A 17,234-nucleotide genomic window follows, 5' to 3' on the forward strand; every position below is an offset into this window, starting at 1 on the left:
AAAGAGGCGTAGCCATTAACCTGATATGAAGTTGCTGTACCCCGGACTTATTCAAAGGACGGACACATGAAACGGAAGCAACATCATCGCTTTTCCGGCATGCTCCTAGTTGAAGAGCAGCAAAGCGCCTCACTGCGATTTTTTTCACGATGTCTGCTAAACTAAATGCGCTAAACAGTGATTCTTACATTGACATTAGTCAATACAGAGACCAACACTTTAAGGTAAATGAGGAAGTGCTCTTTAGGAAGGCGGTGACTTATCATAATTTACGGGAATGTAAATGTAATGTGTCTTTTAGCTAACTGTTAGCAAACAACAAAGGCGAGCGGTGCTGTGTAGTGGAGGTGACTCGGGAACAAACATAACAGCAAAACACATCTCTGTATTTTAACCTGGCCTTAAAAACTCCTGATGTTTTATGATGCTTCGTTGGGACTAAAGCGTGGCTAACTTATAAACTTAACTCCTTGCTTCAACACAGGTCGTTTGACGCTATAATGTCAACTTATTGAGAGCAATTTTTTTTAAACATTTGTAACGTTGCTTGTGCTTTTAGGGTAATCGCTATGAACAGGAGAAGCTTCTGAAGCAGAGCAACACTTTGTATGTGGGCAACCTCTCCTTCTACACCACCGAGGAGCAGGTAAGACACAAACCTTCACCAATTAAAGTAATAACTCGGCTTTATTGGAAAGTTGCTGAATTTCTTCTTCAAAGAAACCAATATGATGGGGAAAATTGCTGACTGAGCTATTCATACATTAGGAGACTCATTTATAAAACAGTGCATGTGATCTGTCTTCAAAACAAATATATTTAGTCAAATATTGTCCTATAGTTATGCCAGCAAAACACCACTGGCATTACACATAAGCTTAACGTGTTTATATGTTTAGAGCAATCACACGGATTCCACTGATGTGTTGCCTCAGTGGAAGTTTTAATAGGTGAATTTAATACATTTATGAATTTAAGCCTTTTTTGAATTATGAAAAAAGCTTATTTTGATTGTAAAACGCATCAGACTATAAATTTACAGTCCATATGTGCAGGTGTTGACTGCACACATATGGACATATATAATTGGGACACAGCCATAGACTGACTAGAGTAGGTGGGGCATGTGTGTGACAGGCGCAGCAGTGCGCTCTGTGTTGGGTGGCTGTAGTTCAGGAGTTGGAGCAGGTTATCTACTAATTGGAAGATTGTTGGTTTTCCTAAGTATCCTTGGGCAAGATGCTGAACCCCAAGTTGCTTTCCCCAATTGTGTGTGACTGTGCGATAGAAAGTGCTTGTATGAATGGATGAGTGAGCCATGTTGTGTGCCTGACAAAAGTCATGTGAAGAGTGGCATTTTAGCTGTTTTGAGCTTCACAGCAGCTTGACACTTTCAGCAGCACTGCACTCAAGCTGTCTTTGTGTTCAAGGGTTGGAAAATTTGATGGAAAAAAACTGAACGTCAATGTGTCGCACATAATATATGTCAAAAAACACATAATAGACATATTTTCAGTGTTGATTTTTCTGATAGTTTATCATAAGAGAAGTCCCAGAGTTGGGAAATTCACAGAAGATATTTTGTTAAATTTTCTCAAGTTTTCTAACTTTTTTTGCCACTGTGAACAGGTACACGAGCTGTTTTCTAAAAGTGGAGATGTCAAGCGTATCATCATTGGCCTGGACAAAATCAAGAAGACTGCTTGTGGGTTCTGCTTTGTCGAGTATCCTTCAAAAATATTTAATTCATGCTAAAAGAAACTGTCAGTAATTTGACTGCCTTCAGAATAGGGCTGGGCAATATGGCCTAAAATCCATATCACGGTATAATTTTAGCACGTGTGGTAACGATATATATCGCGATATATTATTTTCTTCTGTATAACGTATTTTCCACACTATAAGGCACACTTAAAATCCTTTAATTTTCTCAAAAATCGAGAGTGTGCCTTATGTATGACCTACTGACCTCGAACTGATTTTGGCGTGCAGAAATCTGTTAAAAAATGTTTTAGTGCAACTTTGGTAAGCCGTACTGCTTGATGGATTGTCAGAGCATTACGGCTGCCATAGTGAGGAGCTTCGCAGAGTAAACAGGGTCCAAAACTCTGTGGGCTTCAGCTCCCAAAGTCAAATGAACACAGAGTTAAAAACGATCTAAATTCTTTCATCTTTAATAAAATCATCAGCGTTGCTGCTTTACCAGGTGTAACAATTAAGTTTAACATCCAGGCATCCATGAGAACAGAATTTATTAAATTTAACAGAGTTACAAGTTAACAGGAAGTTAGCTCGCTATTTTACACCTAAACATTTCATACCATGTTCTGACTGAGAGATTTTTGAAGCTAATTAAAACGTACAGCTCTGCTACCACTTCCAACATAAATGAAGACAGAAAACTAAACAGCAGTGGCGTTTGCAGGGTTACTGAAGTTGGACTACCTGGTATATAATGTTGTGCTACGTGATTGCTAGCGACACAGGTTTGTTAGCATAACATTAGCACGGTGAAGCTGGAGGATGAACGCCAACTTTTTTCCACTCGATAAAAGTTAACGTGAGGGATTCTGGTGGTCAGGGACGAATGCAATCGCATAGCAGGATGCTATACACGGGCCAAACTTCAGTCAGGAGAACAACTGAGATTATTCATCCACAATAGGTTAGTTATTAATATACTGCAACAACATGGGGATAGAGCAGCTGCGAGAGAATTCAACATTAATGAATCAATGTTACGGAAGTGGAGGAAGCGCAGTTTTTGGCTTTCCTCATATTTCAAAAGTGCTTCATCTCTTTGCTATGACTGTCGCCCGGCATAATTTGCAGATGATTATGGTTGAAGCCGCTGCGATGCTTTCAACCAAAACAGGCGCAGCTTGATGACATCATCAACATGCGCTATTGCGGTAGAGCGGTATAGTCAAGATCTCTATCGTTGGCCATATTTATATCGTTTCTATCGTATATCGTTTCTATCGCCCATCCCTACTTCAGAATCCCCTTCAGAAGTTACCAGAACATCATGAATTGCACGTGTTGTGCCTTAACGCTGTCCCAGATACTACACCCGTGGAGATGCAGAGCATGCCATGCGCTTCATTAATGGCACACGGCTGGATGACCGCATCATCAGGACAGACTGGGATGCCGGCTTCAAGGAAGGAAGACAGTTTGGTCGTGGCAAATCAGGAGGACAGGTGAGGGTTAGGATATGAGTACTTTAATAAATGGAAGCAACCTGCTGTGGATGCCGACTGCTGGTTTATTTATTTATTTTTATTGGAGCAAACTACAAAGCTTAAAGTTAGTTCTGTGAGTAACTGCACTCGTATTTGAATTAATCCAAAAAGATATTAACCCACGACTAAAGTAATGTTAAAGAACATTGTAGACGTCTCTGATCTGGGCTTTAGAGCTCAGCTCACTGGTATAATTTAAACACTTACAGTAGTTGTTCATCTTGTTTATTTGAACGAAATCAGCCTCCAATAGATCATGCTGTTGTGATTCGAACCCTGCATAACCTGCAGTTTTATCACTTTGATAAAAATATTGTTTCAGTTTAGTTTTTAATGTTATGTTTTGTTTTTTATTTTTTTTTACTGATTGTGAGATAAGAGTTTTTAAACCTCTTGACTGGGGTGCACTTTGTTACTAAACATTCAGATCAGCAACTTTCAATTCAATTTTATTTATATAGCCCGAAAAACAACAGCCGCCTCAAGCCGCTTGTCCAGACTTCAGTCCAGAAATGCTTGCGTCTGCTTTTCAGATCCATATCATATCAGATTTGTTTCGTTTAATGCGCCTTATCATCCGGTGTGCCTTATAGTCCGGAAAATACGGTATTTTACTCATACAATTCATAAATGAACTCACCAAAGTAGGGACACTTAATTGGTGATTGTAGTAGTTTCCATTATGTTGAGAGCTCAGGTTTGGCTGATGCTTTTTGCCTGACTGTCATCATCATGACGATCATTGTCTATCATTGAACACTTCAGCAATCTCTGCACTGCAGATATTTTGGACAACAACATAAAATACAGCATACTATGACATTTGAAAAATGACACATACTGAAATGGCATTCAAAAAATCAATACACTTTATCATGGCATTTTAATACACCAGTATGATATTTAGAACTTAGAAAATAAATTATGCATGAATACCCATGGCCTTTAAATAGATGGCATTACCGTAGTAATGCATTAGCAAAATGAGCGGGTATATTATGCTGTTAACAAACACAACATAACATAATCATGTTTTATTTTGTCGAGCTTTCTGGGAGCGTAAACATGGCAGCAAATATTGGGCAAAGGACCTGATTATTGTTTAGATTTTCCTTTCCTACAAACACCCAGCAGTATGACTCCTGAAAATGTTTGTGTTGGAGCGTAAAAGTTTAGTCTTGGTCATTGAGAACAGCTCATTAAACAAATGTCACGTTAAAGGTTGGAGTGATGAGAAGTGCTTCTCAAATGGTTGGATGCTGATTTTACAGGGTTGGGTAGAGTGTGTTAGTCTCAGTTGAACAAGTGATTGATTTATACTCTCTTCCTTTCCCCCCCCTCTCTGTGTGTTTCTGTGTGTAACTGTGTAGGTGAGAGATGAGTACAGGCAGGATTATGATCCAGCGAGAGGTGGTTATGGTAAGCTGGCTCAGCAGCATCGACCCACAGAGGTGCGCAATAGTTTTTAGAATAAAGTCCACAGCAGTCTGCCTGGACTACAGAGTCCCAGCTGTCAGTCCTGCTCCGGATTAACTCTCCCACAAGGTCACAGCAAGCTACCACAGATCATCTGAATTTTGTCATGAAAGCCCTCTGCAGCAGTCCTGCTCGGACCACTGGATCCAGGTGTGAGCAGATGTTATTTATTTGTTTTGGAGGCTTGGTTTTTGCTCTGCCCACCTCTGCGACTAATATACCTGCCATCTGTCTACATGGTTGACATGTGATGTTTATTATCCTGTGTAACGAAATGCCATTGATTTTCCTGCAGGCTGGAAACCCTCTGATAAAGTTGTCGTCTTGATTTTCTGTGTCATGTTCAAATAACGACCTGAAGTTGTGAAGATGTGGTCTGCTGTTCCATGTTTGAAACCGTGTCCAAAACTGCATACTTTTTAAAATAAAGTCTTGTTTTTTTGAAAGTTCATGTCATTTTGTGGAGTCTGTTTGATTAAAAAGGTCTTTGCTTAAATCTGCGATCTCTCTCAAATACGGCTAAAGAACAAAATGTAGCAATGTTTGATTCCTTTTCCTCTTTGTATTTTGGCTGTTTGACAAATGCTAGTTGATGGAAATAAGCTGTAAATACAAATTGTGTAAAGTGTCCACTTGTGTTACTGTCTGCTGTATGCTACTTCTCCAGTGTGGAGACATGAGACATACATTGTTATTATCTGTCGCAGAAAGGTGGTTGGTTATATATATCGATCGATCGATAGATAGATAGATAGATAGTCTAGATCTGTCAGTGGGTGGGATATATTAGGAAGAAAGTTAATATTTTGTCCTTAAAGCTGATGTGTTAGAAGCAGGGAAAAATGGACAAAAATAACAATGTTAGTGAAAAGGGCCAAATTGTGACGGCTAGCTTAGAGTCTCCAAAAGTGCCATCGCTTGTGGGGTGTTCCCGGTCTGAAACGGTCAGTATCTACCAAAAGTGGTTCATGGAAGGAACCATGGCGAAGCAGCGACAGGGTCATGGGTGGCAAAGACACATTGATGCATGTGGGGAGTGAAGCAAGTCTGTACGCAGTGTGTTGCATTGGACAATGTTCTGCTGGGAAACCTTGGTTCATGCCATCCATGTGGATATTACTTTCATCAGGGCAGCATAAGGGGGACCAACGCAATGTTAGGCTGGTGGTCATAATATGAGCGTAATAAAATAAAGGAAATCCAGCAATAAAAGGAGAAGAAATAGTACATTTTGGATATACACTTTAAACCCATCACCTCCCTACACTTTTATACAAACTAAATATGGAATAAACACAAACGGTTCGAAAAGCTCAGGATTGTACAGTCCTCACTCTGCCTGTGATTTTAATATTGCAAGTTTTAATAGGTAGTCAGCTGCTCTCTTATCTCAACGTGAGATGTGGAGATGAAGCAATTAGCAAAGCAGAATACTAGAAATTAGCTTTCTCATTTTGCCCTCACCACCAGTTCCTACATCACATCCTTTCAAGCAGGTTTTGAAAATGAACACAAGATGGCAGAAGAGGAGGGTGGAGTTCCTTGAAATAATGAAGGGCAGAGAGACTGAAAAGAATACAATTTCCATGTGAGCTTAGGTTGTTCAGAGTGACGAGAGCGTATAGTTAACAGTTTAAACACGTACTTGCACTTTCCCCCCCTTTTCTTTCACTTTCATAGCCTCTTCCTGGGGACTCCCCGGGAAAAAAAATCCCAAACAAACAAAAACTGTGATTCCCAATAGGAGGAAGTATTTATGGAGTTGTCAGAGTACTTAGGAAGACTGTAGAGTACTGAGTAGAGTATCTAAAAATAAACAAAAGCAGTTAATGGCTCAGCAAAGGTCAGTATCAGACAGAATTATAAACTCATTATGCTCCATTTCCATCTTTGGTCTGACACTGCGTCCGCTATCAGTAGTAGAGGTAGAGTAGAGGTAAGTGAAAAGTATTCAGCAAGTTGCTCAGATTGTTTTTGGCAGATGTGCCTCACACTCCGGCAGTGATTAGTTAACCCACTATGGACAGGTCTATTGCAGTTTAGAATCACCAGTTAACCTGACCAAGACCTTCTTGCTGTGAGACAGTAGTGCTAGCCACCCTGCTGCTCAAGGAACCAGTTGTCTTTTAACCCATTTGGACCCAGGCATAGATAAATAGAATAGAATAGAATAGAATTCAACTTTGTCATTGCATATGCACAGGTACAGGGCAACGAAATGCAGTTTGCATCCATCCAGAAGTGCTTTAGTGATATAGATATATTACAATATATATTAGCAATAATATAGATATGTAAGTATATTACAGAAATGGGTCTATTATGTTATAATGTACACGGTATGAAGTATGTTGTGAATATTCTATAACTATAAGTATGTACAGGCTGTAGTGAGTACAAGCTATGTACAGGCTATGAACAGGATATAAATATGAAAAACTATACAGAATATGAAATAAATAACTTTACAGAAATCTGAGATATACAGTTATACAGAAATGGGAACTATGCAAGTTGTAAGCAGCAACTGTGCCAGGAGGTCCAAGAGTATAATGGCCCCCAAACTGCATGCCCATGCCCCACATACTTTATAAGTTGTAGGTGTCTCTGTTTCAATAATATCCCCACACTAAGATGCAAATATAAAAAAAGCTAAAAAATAAAGCAAATATTAAACCAGATGTAAAACGTGAAACTAGCCATCCCACACATGATTGAATACTGTAAACAAACAAACAAACAAAACAACAACAGCCTAAAACTATAGGCTATGTAATACTACTGAACAAACTTTTTTGAAATGATGAAATGTGATGCATGAAGAGACAATTTGATAGAAAAGACTCTTCGTGTGGCAGCGTAAATGTAAAAGTAGAATCAGACTGAATTATAGGCGCCTGTTTGTCTCTGTTGCACACCTTTAACCTGTATCTTCAGGCCCTTTTGTTACGCTGCAGGTGGAGTTTGAAGTTGAAGGAGATCTGGCCTTGACTAATGGATTGTAAAAGGTTTTCACTCTGTCCTCAGTACCACAGAGAACCTGTTCTTATGTGGATTTTCATGCTTTCCATGAAAACTACCTTTGTTATAATTTGGTCATCATATATCACATTTTTTGCACGCTTGATGAAAGGTGTTAAAGTATTTTATTTTGAAAGTTCCATCTGCACTAAGCATTTCGCTCTAGATTGTGGTTCAGTGTTGTGTTTAGGTACCTGGAGACTGGCTAAGTCACTGTTTCATTTAGTGAATGTCTTGTCACACAGATGGATTCAACTCCAGCGTCTTTGAATGTGACCGGCATCAGTGGTGCTTGTTCTGCTCTGAAGCCACGGTGTGTTCAGTGTAGCAGCACATGAACCAATTCTCCACCTACTCCTGATTCTGGCTGAAGTGGACCTCCATCTCTCAGCAGCTTCCAAGCCTACAGGCAGGAAAACACAGCACATGATGGCCTGGCGGTTATCAGTAACCACACTTTTAAAAAACGCTTCATTCAGGCTCAACATGTAATTTTTAATGGGGTCAGATTATAGTCAGAATTAGCTAAACATCGTGTTAATGAGAGGACTGAAATGCATCACAGTTGCCTGCTTTTTTCTCATTAAGAAGAACATTCCTAAGACAACCTGTCATTGGCAGGTTGGAGTTAAAACAGTCAGATAATGTTTCACCATCACAATTAAGAGCAACAGCTCTCAACACCAGCCTTTGGAGTGGGAGATAGGGTGGTTATTAATTCATGATGAGAGTGGTTCATGGATAAGCAGTCAAACAAACCAGCATAAACTCACTCATCTCTAAGCCTTTCTAAGCACTAAGTGTTTCCAAACCCCTGTCCACATACTTTCACATATGTCTTCTGTATATCTGTTTTTAATTGAAGTTAGTTTAACCTCACAAAAAAAAAAAAAAAAAAAAAAAAAGTTAGTTTAACCTCACGGAAACCTCAGTGTGAAGCTCTCGGTAACATTTGAGAAAATAGTATGCATTCAGAGTTCATGAAACATCTTTTAGATGAGTCATTTTTAAATGTTCAGCAATATACCTCCCAGCAGAGATTATGACTGGGAATAGCAGGAGGAGGTTAAGTGAAACCGATCCTGGTAGACTATTTAGGCCAGAAATACTGGGCCTACTAGACATTAAACCTACACGAACTGCTCAGTCATGGAAACCCCTGCTATGAAGCCGTGCACATTTTTTGTGCTGATGCCAAAGGAGGCGACAACAGAGGCAACTTTTACACACTTACACGCCTCAGTGACCTGCCCGCTCTGTAGCATTACATCTTCTGTCACTATTTTCTGAGTTTCTGTGGTTCCTGAACGCATCCACATATTTTTCAGTTATGGTAAATGTACTGGTTCTTAGAAAACATCATTCACATAAGCATTTTTTTCTATGTCTAAGTGCTTTTTATCTAACATTCACTTCCCAGTGAAAGTATTAAGAGCTACTCTGAGTTCACTATCTTCCACAAGGATACTTTGGCATGCAGACTGGAGAAGCCAGGGATCGAACCACCAACCTTTCTACCTTGCACCACAGCCACAGTTCAACCCAAGTTAATCATGGAATATCTAGAAGGGAAGAAATTTCACATATTGTTAAGATAACACACTTGAATTCAGTGAGCACTTGAGAGCAACACATGTTTGTAAAGACAGGCTGCATGGCTAGTTGCTTGATCTTATACACTTGGGGCATTGGGATTGAAGATACTATGTGACCAATTTTTGTTCTGTGCAGTGTAAGTTATGAGAGTTACTATGCATAGTAGCATCAAGAGGCTCAAAAAATGCCTTTTACACAACATTAAGATCTGGTAAGAGGAACATCCACCTACACTTCATCATTTCTCAGGTGATCTTAACTCATTTACTCACAAGTGAACGTTGGACAAAACAGCTTTTCCTTTTCTGTTTCCACATACAGAAAATTAGAGATGATGTTTTGATTTAAATATACCATCTTCCAAGAAAGAAGACAAAGCAGCCTTCACGTGAGATGCTTTCTGACCAAGTCAGCTAATAAATTAATTTCACAGTTAGAATACAATTTGGAGTTCATAATTAGTCTTCGAGGGAATATATATTAGCGGGGAATATACAGCAGGTGAGAAGCACTGCAGAGAAACATGGACTGATTCAGTCTGTAACTGTTGGAGCCTATTTCTACGACGAATTTCATCACAACTTTGGAAATAAGGACTTGGTTAAATTATGATGTTTTTAGAAAGTCAATGCCATTTTGACCTAAAAACACTGAAATTGAAATTGACACGATTAAAGATTAAACACCATCTCATTACTTTTCACCCAGCAGCCCAACATTTCACATATTAGCACTCTGTTGCACAATATAGACATGTTGTCCTGGGCTCACTGATGGACAAATGCATCACCTTTCTACTGTGTCAGAAGAAACAGTCATTTTATCCCATTTCTTTCCTTTTCTTTCTATTTTTTTTGCCTGGAAAATATCAGCTACAGGCACTTCAAACAGTTCAGTGACTAAACATGCAGATTTCCTGTTATTGAGGGGGGATCTCATTACAGCAAAGTAATTCACTCCTCAGTGGCTGCTTTGGAAATGCATCTACACCCGAGAGCTCCAACGTGCCCATAAAAGAGCTAAATTAGCACATGGTAGTTTGACATTTTGTGGCCATAGGGGAAGTGTTTGCGGGAAATGAGGTGCTTTATCTGGCCGCCTGCTTTACATTCAGCGTAAATGTGAGCTCTTGATTCAGCACTGCGCTGAGGAAGAATCACTGTAACAGATATGACAGGTAGGTGCTCTGTGTCGAGCCCTAAAAAGCCCTCTGTCCTTCCTCACACATGCTGTTGGATAGTGTTTCATCATCTGCGGTTCCATTAAATTTGTTTCATCTGTCATCCGATACACCATAAAGGCATGACGCTGGGGACATAAAAACACGGGTTACGTGTCAGTGAAAAATAATGGCAGGAGTTAGAGCTGACACTGTAAAATCAACACAGAGGAAAGAGGAAAAAACCTAATATGATCTATGAAAGATCTTCCTTGCTTCAGATGGGAGAGTAGCTTCAATGTGATGTTCAAGGAAATCTGAAACATTTGACCCACGAATGGTCAAGTGCAGATCTACTTCAGGTATATTTATACTCCTTCACTCAGTAGGTCTGTTTGGTAGATCAGCCCTTCATCTGTCAGCGTGGCAATCGACTAAGATGAGAGACACGTGCTGGGTGGAGGAAATAGCTCAGATGGAAGAGTGAGAAAACACAGGAGGGAAGGCGAGTGAATCAAATTGCTGAGGAGGAAATCTTGTTTTAGGGAAATGTAGCCCGGGGCTATGTTTAATGCATTAAAAGCAACCAGTAATGTTATCACCCAGAGTTACAGGGAAATAAATAACATTAGACACGACTAACATCCAGTAGCGGTCCAGTTAGAGACTCTATTACCAACCACGAAATCATATTCTTGCTATGAAAAAAGTATGTTTTTAAATACAACAGTTTTTAGTCAGTGACTCATTTGTTGTGACACTCAAAGCATCAGAAGGTGATTTTTAAATATTAAAACATGATTTTTTTTATTACCATTCATGTATATCTGCACTGTCTGTTGTTGACTGTCTGTTGCTGAGCGTATTTGTACTGGCCTTTGGTGTCAGGTATGAGCCACATGGGTCATACTGTTATTCTTTGTGTGTTTGTTTTTGGGTACTGACAAAAAGGGAAAAGTCCAGGGAAGACATCACAGCGACACTAATACGGACATCCGGCAGACATGAGGCCACATCCCAGATGCTAATACAACTTTCATTTTTTTTAACAGCCTTAAATGTTCTTAAATGGATGTTCATAGATCTGTGATCCATTTCCAGGAAATATTTGCCACTGAGGTTAAAGCTAACAGATGCATATAAAGAGTCAACTTTCTCCTCATTTGATGATCAATGACAGCTGTGTTCCTGTTATACAGTCTATAGCTAGTGAATATTTAATAAAAACATGGCTCCTGGCTTAAACACTGGCAAGACTTATCTTGGATGAGAGACTAACTGTCATGGGCTGGGTCGTGTGACCCAGTGTTTGAGTTTTATGTATTTTGTATCCGTTTTTGATCTAGTTAATTTCTAGGTGGCTATTTCGTCCTTTATTTCTTAGTTGTTTCTGTCATCTCCCCCTGTACTCAGTCTCCCTGATTCGTGCATCTACCTGTCATGTTTCATGTCTGTGTGGTTATGTTAAGTTCATGTCATGATTTATCTTCATGTCTATGTCTCTGTGTTTCCTGTTTTATTTTGAAAGAGTCTGGTGTTCTTTGTTCACTGCATTTAGTTTTACTCTCCCCTGTGCTGTCATTATGTTTCATGCTAGTCAGCTGTGTCCTCATGTGTCTCCACTTCCCCTGATCACCTCGTGTGTGTATTTAGTCCTTAGTCTTGCTGTGTTCAGTGTCGTGTCGTCTGTGTTATCTCCCCTACCCCTTGTCACAGTTTCCCAGCCATAGTAAGTCATAGTTTGTATGATGTTTAGTCATAGTCTAATTTCTCAGTAAGAGTCATAGTTTCCTAGTCTATGTTCAGGTTTTCCCTCAGTTACTTTGTTGTTGTTTTTTTCCGTGAGTTTTCGGCCCTAAATAAAGGCTTGCTTTTTGTTAAGTCCAGTTTTGTCTCCTCGCCTCTGTCTGCTCTTGGGTCCTCTACTCACTCCACACGCTCTGCCCCGGCAGTCCGTGACACTAACCATGGTATTAGATAACAAATGGGTTTGGAGAATACAGTCATGGCCATAAATGTTTCGCAAAGGCTTAAAATATGTTTTTTATGTACTTTATGCAGTTTTTATTTATATTATTATTATTATTATTATTATTATTTACATGTTTCGATGATATAGTGAAAAACAAGTGCATGCATTGGCAGTGGTGCTCCTGCTTAAACATTTGGTCATGACTGTAGAGCTGCCAACATTTTGAGCTCAAAAGCTGTCATGTTTAACAGAAGACAGAATTTGGGGTTGTAATTTTAGGGTAACAGCAATCTGGTGTCTGGCCACAGATATTTGTCAGATATGCTCAGGACTTTAACGTTGCTCTTTACTCCTTCATCCAACATCCTGGCTACAAGGACCAACTGCTCACTTACTGACACTCATGTGCACCATTGATCTGAGATATTCAGTTGTAGGGAAATTAAACTCAAATGTACACATGTCAAATCATATTCATCATGTTTATCATATTCAAAGAAACCCGCTCAAGTTTAAACCGAGGATCAAAATGAGGAAAGAATGGTGACTTAAGTGACTTTGAATGTGGCATGGTTGTTGGTGGCAGGTAGGCTGGTCCGAGTATTTCAGGCACTGCTCATCGACTGGGATTTTTCCACTGTACTAAATCTTTGAGAAATCTTTTCAGCACTAGTTCTTAAGGTAAAAAAGGGTCCAACCAAAGTTTACCTACCAAGTTTACCGTCTTAAAAACACTATCACCTGTGACAAAACAGATTTATTACATATACACTGATCGGGCATAACATTATGACCACTAACAGATGATGAAGGATAAAGCATTGACTTAGAGCAGGGGTGTCAAACTCAAATACACAGTGGGCCAAAATTCAAAACTGGAACAAAGTCGCGGGCTAACGTTAATATTTATTGAAATATATTTATTCCTCCAGATATAAGAATGAATCTCTTCTTATGGACTCAAACACATTTTGCTGAAAAACTGAATATGGAACAAGCAAAGCTTAATACTAAACAATATATATATATTAGCTGTATAATACCAGTAGGCCAGCTCTAATAGTAATTTGGTATGGCTTCGCGGGCCAAATGTAATTATGCTGCGGGCCAAATTTGGCCCGCGGGCCAGAGTTTGACACCTATGACTTAGAGGGTGAGCACGTTCTGTCGGTTGCAGGTGGACCCAAATGCAGAACACCTGACAGACAGAAATAACAGTAAATAAACCCTTTATTAGGAAAACAGCAAACTCTAATAACAAAGTCAAATAAAGGAGCAAACCACAGTCTAAAATAATCACAGGGAGCGAGGATAAACAGAGAGCACATCAGGACAATGTATCAGGGGAGACACGCAGACACTATGACAAAGATTAAAGGAAGATAGGACTATATATAAACTCAATGAGGAGTAACTGGGATACAGGGCACAGGTCAGAGCAGAGCACAGGAGGAAAGGATTCACATCAGGAGGTTAAAATAGAATGAGACACCTCCAGTAAAACAAGAAATGTCCAAAGAAAACTAACAATAAGACATGAAGCCGAACATTAAACACACAAACAGAGACGTGGATAAAGGCAAGGCAGGAGCGTGTAAACAAAACTTGGGAGACTGGAATAATAATAACATGAGAACAAGGACAGAAATACAACAATATCACTGTGAATAATATTCTATTAATAGGATAAAATATTTACCTTTAGGTTTACTGAATGCATTTTACTCTTTGGAGATTTTCCTTTCACGTGTCCGTGTGGGAGAAAAGTGAGATGCAACGTTGAGTTTGTGTAGCATTTGTGTGTGCGATCAATGGAAAGATAAATTCTGCCCATGTTAAATATTTAAATATGACTTCTGTTAAGATATAATAATAATAATAATAATCATAATAATAATAATATGGATTCTTTTTCCCGCCATCTCTGATGATATATGGTTTCTAGTCCCTCCGGAGTTCTGTAGTACTGATAGAGACTAGGAGTGTAGGCTCATCTTGACTGTCTTAATACACATCCTGTTGTTGAGCTCGCAGGTATGAGTTGTTATGTAGTTTGAACAATTCCCATTGCCCCCTCCAACATCCCACACCTCACCATTTTGACACGTAGCCTGTGGTTTCATTTCCAGATGATATTCAGCTCACATCTGACGTCTTATTTTTATTTTTTTTTTAAAAAGGGGATGAAGGTGTGAAGTGTCAGGCCCGGAGTGACGGCCTTTTGATCAAAGCTTGAGCCAGCTGTCCTCTCTGTGGTTGTTAGGAGCATTTTCAGTGTTGCTGATTGGATCCTATTACTATTATTATTATTATTGTCATTCAGTTGTGTGAGCTATATTAATATTTTTAGCTCATTGCTGCTCTCAGCTTTAAGTGCTGGTTACAGTATGGTGTCCGGTGTAAAAAACATGGACCTGCAGGGTGATTTTGTCAACTTTTTGAATTCTTAAATTGCATGTTTTTGAAGCTTTGCCCACACAGGGCTGATGGGGCTGACAAAGCACTGCTAAATGTGTCTACATTCATTTTGGATAAATCCTAGTTAGCTTTAATAGTGAGTTTATTAAAGGATAGGTGAGGAGAAGTAAGGATTCTGCATACTGCTTTATGTCCAAAAAGAGAAAGAAGAAACTTGATTTGAGGCGTTCATTAAACTGGTACTCTAATCTCCAGAGTGTGTTACCAGTGACAATGAGTCCTGATTAGAACAAACACTCGTGGTGATAATGAAGGACTGACAATAGGTGCATTAGTTGCATAATGGCAAGTATGATCTCCTTCAATTTGGAATAACAATGTTGATGCAGTTTGCTTTCCTTTGTTGAAAACTGGATGTGGACAGTGCTGTAACAAAAGACTTGTATCAGGTAGTTTCATTTGAGCATAACTCATAATAATGATCATAAAAAGGTGTCTGTTTGGACAGGAACTCTAAGTCTTTGCTATTCTTTTCTATGTCTTGTTCCAGCTGAGAGATCCTGTCTGTCATAACTGCTGGACTGGTGATGCTTGCAAACAGTTACGGCGTCGGTCTCTCGATGGGAAACGTTGGCCCTAATATCACGCTCCGCAACACTCTCAATACCCTACAGCTTTCTCCAGAGCTTTACCTCATCTTCTGTGCTCCCAAAGTGCCGCAGTACATGTGTTACTCGTGCTCGCTCGCTAAAGATCAATGTCAGCTGAGTGAAACACTTAGGGGAGTTTAATTTGAACGCACTCATACCTGTGCAGCTTGTGACTTCCGTAGCTACAGGTCAAGTTTTTTTAAGTGACAAACTTGCTGTCAGGATTTTCACACCAGTATCATTCCTGTGATACCAGTGACGCTTTCCACAAGTGTAACAAATTTGCAAAAGCAGCTGTCATGCAAGATCTCCTTTTGCTCCAATTGCAGAGCACCTAGTCCCTTTGGTAATCATGTTAAGGCTAATTGAACACAATTATAATTACAGGAGATTTTCCTCAGTCACTTTCAGTTGTGCACAGTCCATTTCCTAACTCTGATCGATCAGCTCATTTACAAGCTGGTTTACAGTACAGAAACTTCACACTAGTTTGCATGTGTATATACACTATATGGCCAAAACTCGCCTAGTGAAAAGCGCATAGAGAGCTTCATGTAATGGGTTTCCGTGGCTGAGCAGCTACATCCAAGCCTTACATCAGGTTCTCCGTCTGACAATCTGATGAACGAGTCTGGGTTTGGCAGTTGCCAGTTAGTCTGACTGCATGGTGCCAAATGTAAAGTTTGGTGGAGGAGAGATTATGGTGTGTTTTTTTTTTTCAGGAGGTTCCAATCAAAGGAAATCTTAATGGCTCAGTTTACCAAGACATTTTGGACAATTTCATACTCCAAACTTTGTTGGGATGTTCAGTTCCCGTTGCAACATGACTGCATCAGAGCACAAAGCAAGGTCCATAAAGATGTGGATGAGTGAGTTTGGTGTGGAGGAGGTTTACTGGCCTTCGATGACCTCAACCTGATAGAACACCTTTGGGATGAATTAGAGGAAAGACTTGTGAGCCAGGCCTTCTCATCCAACATCAGTGTCTGACCTCACAAATGAGCTTCTGCAAAGAATGGTCAAAAATTCCCCTCACACACTTTCCTAAACCTTATGAAAAGCATGTCCAGAATCTTGGTGAGCAGGGTTTTTTGCTTTGTTGTTTTCGATTTAGTAGGTTATGGTATTAAATGTAACCTTTGTGCTTTTAAAAATGTAAATAAAGGTTGCTCTTCAGATTACATTTTATTGAAGTCTGGCACAGCTTACAATGATATGGTACAAATACTGGTCAAAGGAGCTTGTAAAGAAAAGCGTCTGGACTTCTTTAAGTTTCTTGAAGATGTTTCACCTCTCATCCGAGAAGCTTCTTCAGTTCTAAGGTCAAATGGTGGAGAGTCCCAGATTTAAACCTAGTGGGAGTGACCCCCCAAAGAGGGACAAAAGGACCTCCTGATGATCCTCTAATCGCCTGAGCCAAGGTGTGAAAATGGGTGTGGGTCCCAATCAGCCAGGGTTTCGGGTGAGCTCATTGTGAAACCTGGCATTAGAACTGAAGAAGCTTCTCAGTGAAATGTCTTCAAGCAACTTAAAGAAGTCCAGACGCTTTTCTTTACAAGCTCCTTTGACTACGATGACCTGGATGACTGGGAACCTTCACAGACATACAAATACTGGTAATTATATAGCACCTTTCCACTCAATTTGTGCACTCAAACCACTTTCTGCTAAAAGTCTCATTCACACAATAACACACT

General features: G+C 39.7%; 1 protein-coding gene across 1 annotated transcript; it reads left to right on the forward strand.

Annotated features, from left to right (window-relative positions):
* Window positions 1–94: 94 nt before the first annotated feature.
* Window positions 95–5,172, forward strand: LOC120742936 (nuclear cap-binding protein subunit 2). The gene is made up of 5 exons (XM_040046468.1): window positions 95–224; window positions 560–646; window positions 1,630–1,724; window positions 3,065–3,203; window positions 4,616–5,172. Exons 1-5 carry the CDS (start codon window positions 150–152, stop codon window positions 4,712–4,714), a joined length of 495 nt encoding a protein of 164 aa, XP_039902402.1. The 5' UTR covers window positions 95–149; the 3' UTR covers window positions 4,715–5,172.
* Window positions 5,173–17,234: the final 12,062 nt, after the last annotated feature.

Source organism: Simochromis diagramma, unplaced genomic scaffold (genome assembly GCF_900408965.1).
Source record: "Simochromis diagramma unplaced genomic scaffold, fSimDia1.1 OVJJ01000553.1, whole genome shotgun sequence".
Lineage (NCBI taxonomy): Eukaryota > Metazoa > Chordata > Actinopteri > Cichliformes > Cichlidae > Simochromis > Simochromis diagramma.